Source organism: Octopus bimaculoides, chromosome 23 (assembly GCF_001194135.2).
Source record: "Octopus bimaculoides isolate UCB-OBI-ISO-001 chromosome 23, ASM119413v2, whole genome shotgun sequence".
Taxonomy (NCBI): domain Eukaryota; kingdom Metazoa; phylum Mollusca; class Cephalopoda; order Octopoda; family Octopodidae; genus Octopus; species Octopus bimaculoides.
In genome coordinates, this window is record NC_069003.1 from 11,773,598 (window position 1) to 11,782,459 (window position 8,862).

General features: G+C 34.3%; 1 protein-coding gene across 1 annotated transcript in view; it reads left to right on the forward strand.

Moving 5' to 3' along the window:
• LOC106880354 (tubulin polyglutamylase TTLL7) overlaps window positions 1-8,862 on the forward strand; it is a 33,654-nt gene that overhangs the window by 19,419 nt on the left and 5,373 nt on the right. Inside the window, exons 7-9 of the mRNA XM_014930238.1 lie at window positions 226-549; window positions 2,459-2,553; window positions 6,648-6,795. Coding sequence (XP_014785724.1) covers window positions 226-549; window positions 2,459-2,553; window positions 6,648-6,795 — 567 coding nt within the window. The remainder of the gene's footprint in view (window positions 1-225; window positions 550-2,458; window positions 2,554-6,647; window positions 6,796-8,862) is intronic.

The window sequence follows — 8,862 nt, forward strand, 5'->3', positions numbered from 1 at the left end:
TTCCTACATATGTTTCAAAGGATTACAACCTGTGTGATCCATAGGGATCTTTGATATTAAGGTTACAATTTTAATATCAAAGATCCCTATGGATCACACAGGTTGTAATCCTTTGAAACATATGTAGGAATAAAGTATGCAATTATAACATGCGTTTTCTCCATTCCTTAAATTCTTATATATATATATATATATATATATATATATATTGTTTTTCTCTTTCAGGAGAACTTGTTTATGCACCTAACAAATTACTCGATTAATAAGCGCAATAACTCCTATGAGAAATCAACATCTCCCAAATATGGCATCAAACGATCTTTCAAGTATCTGAACCAGTACCTCCGCCAGAATGACTATGATGTTACTCAGTTGTGGCAACAGATCTACGACCTAATTGCAAAAACAATGATCATGGCCGAACCACACCTGTTACATGCGTATCGTAACTGCCGGCCTGGCGCTCAGCCTGGCAGTGCTAGTGTTTGCTTTGAGATTCTCGGTTTTGATGTACTTGTTGACTCAAATCTGAAACCATGGTTACTGGAAGTATGTATTATTTCAACCTCACCATTACTATTATTACCTCCGCCTTAGCGAAGACAGAGGTGTTGTTTTCAGTCATGTTTGTTTGTTTATTTGTTAGACTGTAGACAAGATATCTCAAGAACTGCTGGATGGATTCAGATGAAACTTTTAGGAATGTTTGGCTTCATGACTGGCACAAACTGATTAGATGTTGGGATCAATCTGGTACCGGACAAGGATTCTGGATTGTTTTTCCTGTTTTTTTACTTAATTTTTGAGAGCAGTTGGGTTCATTTTTAGTATTCTCATTTGTGAGAACAGTCAAGTTTTTTTCAGATATTCTCATTTTAAAAATCATCTCTGGCTAATCATTGAGAGGACATTGGTGTTGCCTTGGTGGAGGTTTGTGCTCTCTGAGTGCTCTTGTTATAATTATTACCATTGTTCAACATTTGGTAGTTTCAGGCAAACTTCTGCTGCATCACTTGCTACATATCCATATTGCAGGGGTGTGTGCAAATTCTTCCCTGATGTCAATTCCAGTTTCTCCAACATATTCCTCAAACTTGGTTGTTAGCCCTCCGAGTGCCCCTACAACTACTGGGATAACAGTTACTCTCTTCATTGCCAACATTCTCACAATTTCATCTTTTAGCAGTCTGCATTTCTCCTTTTTTATCATTTCATTATATGTAAACCCCGTGGATGCACGTGGCTTAGTGGTTGGGGTGTCAGCATCATGATCATGAGATTGTGGTTTCGATTCCTGGAACGGGCGACGTGTTGTGTTCTTGAGCAAATCACTTCATTTCACATTGCTCCAGTCCACTCAGCTGGCAAAAATGAGTAATCCTACAATGGACTGGCGTCCCATCCAGCTGGGGAACACATACACCATTGAAACCGGGAAACCGGGCCCATGAGCCTGGCTAGGCTTTAAAAAGATGCATTTATTATTTTATATGTAAACCCCAACACTTTATTTCTGTTTTTGAATTGTGCCCCCTCATCCTTCACCCTCATTGGCAAATAAATGAAATCATCATCATCATCATCATCATCATCATCATCATCATCATCATTATTATTATTATTATTAAAGTGGTGAGCTGTCTGAATCACTAGCATGCTGGATGAAATGCTTTGTTTTCCATGTTTTTGTTTTTATGTTCTCGTTTCTCATTTTATTCACATTTTTTTGACGTTCTGTACCCATATATGCATGTATATATACATATATGTAGGTATGTACATACGTGTATGTATATATGCATATATATATATATTATTTATATTATTATATACATATATATATATCTTTTATCTTTTATTTTTTACTTGTTTCAGTCATTAGACTGAGGCCATGCTGGGGCACCGCTTTGAATTTTTAGTTGAATGAATTGAACCCAGTTCTTATTTTTTTAAGCCTGGTACTTATTCTATTGGTCTCTTTTGCCGAACTGCTAATTTACGGGGTTGTAAACACACCAACACCAATTGTCAAGCAGTGATGGGGGAGAAAGAGACACACACAGATATATATATATATATATATATATATATACATATATTTATACACGACAAGCTCCTTTCAATTTCTGACTACCAAATTCACTCACAAGGTTTTGGTTGGCCCAAGGTTATAGTAGTAGACACTTACCCAGTGTGTCATGCAGTAGGATTGAACCCAAACCATGTGATTGGGAAGCAAGCTTGTCACTACACAGCTACAACTGCACCTATACATACATACATACATACATACATACATACATACATACATACGTGCATACATACATACATACGTACATACATACATATATACATACGTACATACATACATATATATATATACAATCTATATATATATACATACATACATAAGAACAAACCGATTCCTAGTTTTTATGAGTGTCTTGCCATTTTGTAGGTGAACAGATCTCCAAGTCTCAACACAGACCACAACATTGATCTTGATGTGAAGACAAGACTGTTAGAAGACACAATAACACTTCTACATATCAAGTAAGTATTTTTTTTTTCACTTGTTTGAGTCATTTGACTGTGGCCATGCTGGGGCTCTGCCTTGTAGGATATTCTTTTTAGTTGAGCAGATCAACCCCAGGACTTTTGTGTGTGAGTAAACGTGTGTGTTTGCATGTATGTGTAAGTGGCACTATCTCTCTCTCTCTCTCTCTCACATGTACACGTACATGCAAAAAAGATGTACGCATATGTATTGATGTATCCATTTCATATACACATTCATACATCTTTCACTTTCTCCTCTCACCTTAAAATAAAAGTAACAGGTGATTTTTCAGGATAAAAATTGTTAAAAAAGCTTCTACTCATGTAAAATTTGCACACAAAAGTTTTCAGAATTGCCAATATGAGGAAAAGGTTTTCAATTTGGTTGTTTTTAGCATAATTTCATTTACTAATGATTAGATTTTTATTAAATTTTCATTAGATTTAAGCCCTTATTTTTCTGTAAATCCTATTCTGACATCAAATGAGTCAACTTCTAGTACAAATCTTTACATTTTGTAACTCTCTAAGAAAATAAAACGTCAACTTTTTGACGTACACTCACACTGACAGAGAAATGTCTTCTTCGTGGAGATTACTTATAGATTCATCATTTCAGATTTTATTCTATTTCATTCATTTGACATTTGTAATCTCTTTGTTGTTTTGATTTAATTTTCTTAATACAACATTACATATAAAAATAAGCACTGATCAATTATGCCACGTGGAAAGAGACGGGTATCATCATGGTCAAGAGATGATGTCAAAAGGCATCAGAAAGAAGCAAGGGCAAGGAGACAACAGGAAATGGCTGAGATGACAGTAGAACAGCTGCAGGATAACAGAGTCATGCAACAAAGAAGGAGGCAAGGAGAGACTATTAAATTGACTAGGAACACTGTATGCGATGAATATCAAATACTAAACAATCTTAATCTCCATATTTAAACTGCATTAATCTTTGGCAAGCTTACCTTTACCTACTCTGAGTTACTTGAAAGGTGTTGTTCCCTTCACTTTCTTGTATTTGTTGATACCTTTGTTTACCTACCAATGTGTTGTTCCACTTTAAGGATGCTTATTTACCTATCCATTATGATATTTCGACTGTTGTCCATTGTTTCAAATATGTTTTAGCATTGTTGTTCTAACCTTTTTTAAACAATCACATATGATTTGTCCCAAAGAATCAATCTTTAAATAAGAGTTTTGCTTCCACTAGCGAAAGCTATACATATCTTTCAGAAAGCTTCATACCAATTTTAATTTATGTGGCATTCGCTGTTAGTTTATGCGCAAGCTATGTGGGAAGACAGAATAAAAGAGCTTTTTTTAGCTTATCTCTCTGAAAGAATAGCAGAGGGGAAATTTCAACATCTTCCTTCAATTTCCTTACACCATTTATGTGGCTTTTTCTGACAAGAAATTTCATTTTCATGTAAAACAACTATATTTTGTAATCATTATTCGTAATCTACACCCAAAACACTTCAGTAGCTGTACTTTGCATCACTTGCAAACTTACATGTTCTATAATCATTAAAGTGCAATGACCTCCACAATAACCAGCCTTCAATTTAATTTTCTGTTACTAGGTTAACGAGAAACATAGATTGCCATGCTCTTCATTAACCTTGTCGGTCGTTCAATTATTTAGTGGAAAAAATACCACCAAGACAACTGAAACCATCCAAAGGATGTTTGCGTTTGCTAGTATAAATATATATATATATATATATATATATATATATACGTATATATAAATACATATACATCATCATCGTCGTTTAACGTCCGCTTTCCATGCTAGCATGGGTTGGACAATTTAACTGAGGACTGGTGAAACCAGATGGCTACACCAGGCTCCAATCTGATTTGGCAGAGTTTTTACAGCTGGATGCCCTTCCTAACGCCAACCACTCAGAGAGTGTAGTGGGTGCTTTTACGTGCCACCGGCACGAAGGCCAGTTAGGCAGTACTGGCAATGGCCACGCTGTATATAAATACATAAACATATAAATTCATATACATATATATAAATACATATCTATTTATGTATATATATATGTCTGTGTGTGTGTGTGTATATATATATATATATATATATACATATATATATATATATATACATGTGTGTGTGTGTGTGTGTATGTATACATATATACGCATACATATAGACGTATACATATATATCTATATATATAGTCAATTCAAGGATGTCAGGTCCACATTAGGGATTAAATATTCCAAAAATTCCACAGGTTAATCACTATCATATAAGGAGAAAGTCTCAACGATATGTTAGGGATTATTATAGTAATACATATTGTTAATAATGAAAGAAAAGAAAATGGAGAATTATGGATGTATAAATAATTTATACGGTTTTATGGGGATGAAAGTTTTTTATAAAAATAATACAAATAAATTATAAATTATGAAGCTCTAAAAGAAATGACAGATGCCAAATACCTACATATATATTTCAATTCATGCCCCTAGGTGATTTGTAATTCTAAGCATTTGGGGTAAGGTCATCTGCTAAGAATTGGACATTGTTTTCAACTATATGGAGCAGAATCTCATCAGGGCTTTATGAGTTTATACAACAAAGGTTAACATATGCATCTGCATCCTTTCAAGAAATATATTAACCTTTCAAGAAATATGTTAACCTTTGTTGTATAAGCTCATAAAGCCCTGATGAGGAGATTCTCCCCATATAGTTGAAAATAATGACCAATTCTTAGCAGATGACTCTACCCAAATACTTAAAATTATGAATCACCTAGGGGCTTGACTCAAAACATATATGTAGGTGTTTGGCATCTGCAATTTCTTTTAGAGCTTTATAATTTATTTGTATTGTTTTTATAAAAAACTTTCAACCATGTAAAATCATTACAAATAAATTATTTATACATCAATAATTCTCCATTTTCTTTCTTTCATTATTATCTCTCTCATTATACGTAAATACATGTACATATATAAATATAAAGACATATATATATAAATGCACACGTATATAAATACATGTGTGTGTATACATGTATATATATATATATATATATATATACTGCATAAATTACCCTTGCAAGGTAGAAAAATTTATCAACAACCAGGCATGGGAGTCAAACCCATATCCCTCAAAGATTCCAGGTGTGTGCTTTACCATTAAGCTAAACTGCTCACTGACAAATTCACTGATGAATTTAGGCATCTAATATTTTACTTTATAGAACAACCTAGCATCTAAATTCAGCAGTGAATTTGTCAGTGGGCAGTTTAGCTTAATGGCAAAGCACTCGGCCAGAGCCTTTTCAGGATAAGGGTTGGCTGGTTTTTGACAAATTTTTCTGCCTTGTAAGGGTAATTTACCCAGTACTTCTGCTGTTATAATGGCAACTCTGCATTCAAAAAAATATCTTCTTGTTTGTATCATACATTACACACACACATATATATGTAAAAACATAAGAAAAATGAGATGACAAAGGAATAAATAATTATCTTAAACATATATATACAATGTACAAACATGCACATATATATATATATATATATATATATATATATGTGTGTGTATATATATATATATATATATATAAATTTAGTAAATGGAGTAAAACGCATATGTTAACTGAATACTTTTATTTCCAACATATGTTTCGAAGATTACAAATTATACCTTCCATAGGAATAGGTGATGTTGATAAGAATGTAATCTTCTCTTCAGGGAAATGCATGGGAACCAGCTTAACCGTAAGACATTTTAACCGAATATGATAACTGTAGTTAGAGAAGATTAGAAATAAAAGTATTCAGTTAACATATGCGTTTTACTCCATTTACTAAATTTATATATTTACTCAAGTACCCAAAATAACAAGGAGTTTCTACCTCATAAACAGGAGTTACACCACAGTCATTTTGTGATTTTTGCTACCCTGGTATCTATTAACCAATTTATTTTGTCCGAGTTAATTATTAACTAAGAGAAAATAAATACATATAATAAAATATATATATATATATATATATATTTGTCAGACTTGCTTCTTTGTGATTTATTGTGTTTGCAGGATCAGTGACAAAACGAGAACCCTTGCCGCCCAGAAAGCAGAAGCACAGAAAAGACTGTTTAGTAAAGTTGGAAGGAACGCTAAGTTTGATATAAATGGAAAAGTTAGTCAGAGTAAACTAGTAGCAACAAAGAGAAAAATGGAATTGGTATGTATTATGAATATTGGTCTTTTAGCTTCAAAGTAGTACAAGGGACTGTACTAGTGGTATATGGTCTTTCTAAATACACAGAGTAAAAGAGAGTTATGTGTAAATATTATAGTCACGGGCATGGCTCTGTGGTAAGAAGCTTGCTTCCCAACCACATATTGCCTCGGGCCAACCAAAGCTTTGTAAGTGGATATGGTAGACAGAAACTGAAAGAAGCCTGTTGTATATATATATATGTATGTATGTATACATTGAATATATATATGTATATATCATCATGATCATCATCATTTTAACATCTGCTTTCCATGGGTAGGATGGTTTGACAAGAGCTGCCTAGACAGAAGACTGTACTAGGCTTCAGTGTCTGTTTTGGCATGATTTTTACGGCTGGATGCCCTTCCTAATACCAACCACCACACAGAGTAGACTAAGTGCTTTTTATGTGGCACCAACACAGGTGAGGTCAGTTTTGGCATGGTTTTTACAGCTGGATGCTCTTCCAAACACCAACCACTTTACAGTGTGGACTGGATGCATTTTACATGGCACCAGCTCTGGCAGGGTCATCAAGTAACTTGCAAGATAAAAATCCCTTGAGAGAGGAATGGGTACTAGAGGAGGTGATCTTGTGCCACATGATGAAAGGTTAGAGTGTGACAGAGAGACTGAGAGACAGAAATGGGTGTCTTCCTATAGAGAAGATATATTGTTACCCAGTCAGAGAGAGAGAGAGAGAGAGTGATCAAGAATGAGGATCGACACAGGTGTGTTGCTATAGAGGAGATACATGGTTAACTAGTCAGTGGGAGAAAACAAGAGGAAGAGAGTGAGAGTGCAAGAGAGAGATGGTGGTGAAGTGCCAGGGCAAATTCACAAAAAATGGGGATCAGGATATAAATGGGATGGTCGAGTAGAGCAAGAGAGAAATAGATGGTGGTGAATTGCCAGGGTATACCCTCAAGGAACAGGAGTCAGAATATAAATGGTAGGGTATTGCCAAAGGTTCATGAGTACGGAGTAGAAACGTCACATGAATGCAAAGAGTGTGAGGGTGGGGAATGCAGTGACTGGTAAAACCTAGGCATATAGAAGGAGTGGAGACAACAAGATAGCAAGGATATAGTGAGTAGGGCTGTGAGGAAAGGATTGGAGAGCAAACGATAACCATAGTACATGGAAAAGAGAAAGTACATATACATACACACATACACACACACATGTGTGTATGTATATATATATATATATATATATATATATATATATATATGCAAGGTTTAGGTTAGTTAAAATATGTTTCACATATTTCAACTGCTAAAAGGAAAATTCACTGCAATTACCATGGAGGACATTTTTTCTTATGGTAAAAAGGTGCAAAAACACCTGTCCAGTGTTGCCATCTATCAGTATCAGGATTACCAGACATCAATGTTTCTAGCTCCTTAGCCATTATCAATGGGAAATACCTAAGAGAGGCAACTCTGGACAGACCTTATGAAACCTATAGCTTTAACTAAAGTACAACTATACTAACTGATTTGCACCAGTAGACTGCCAGATCATGGAAAAAAACCATCATATTAGCACCAAGCAGTGTTTAGGCTGCAGTAAATTTTTCTTTTAGCTGTTGAAATATGTCACATGCATATTTTAACTAACCTAAACTTTGCTTATGTCTAAACACTGCTTGGTGCTAATATTGCAGTAATATATATATATATACATACATATATATATATATATATATATATATATATATATACAAGGTTGAGGAGGGTATTGGATTTAACCAAACCCAAAAGGATACAGGTAATACCGAGTAAGTGCTGTATACCGACTAGTTATGCCCCAGTCGTTGTATGAACAGGATTGGGGATTATAAGTCGTGTATTAGCATGTGCATAAATAAATATATAAAAGGATAAAGAGAGCAATGGTAAATTTGGAAATATATTTTATGGATAGAGTCTTACAGCTGTTTCTGGGAAAATCCAGTACTTCCCTTCATCGGAGACAGAAATAGTAAAGGAATCGATTATTATATCCATAGGCGGAGAGTTTTAG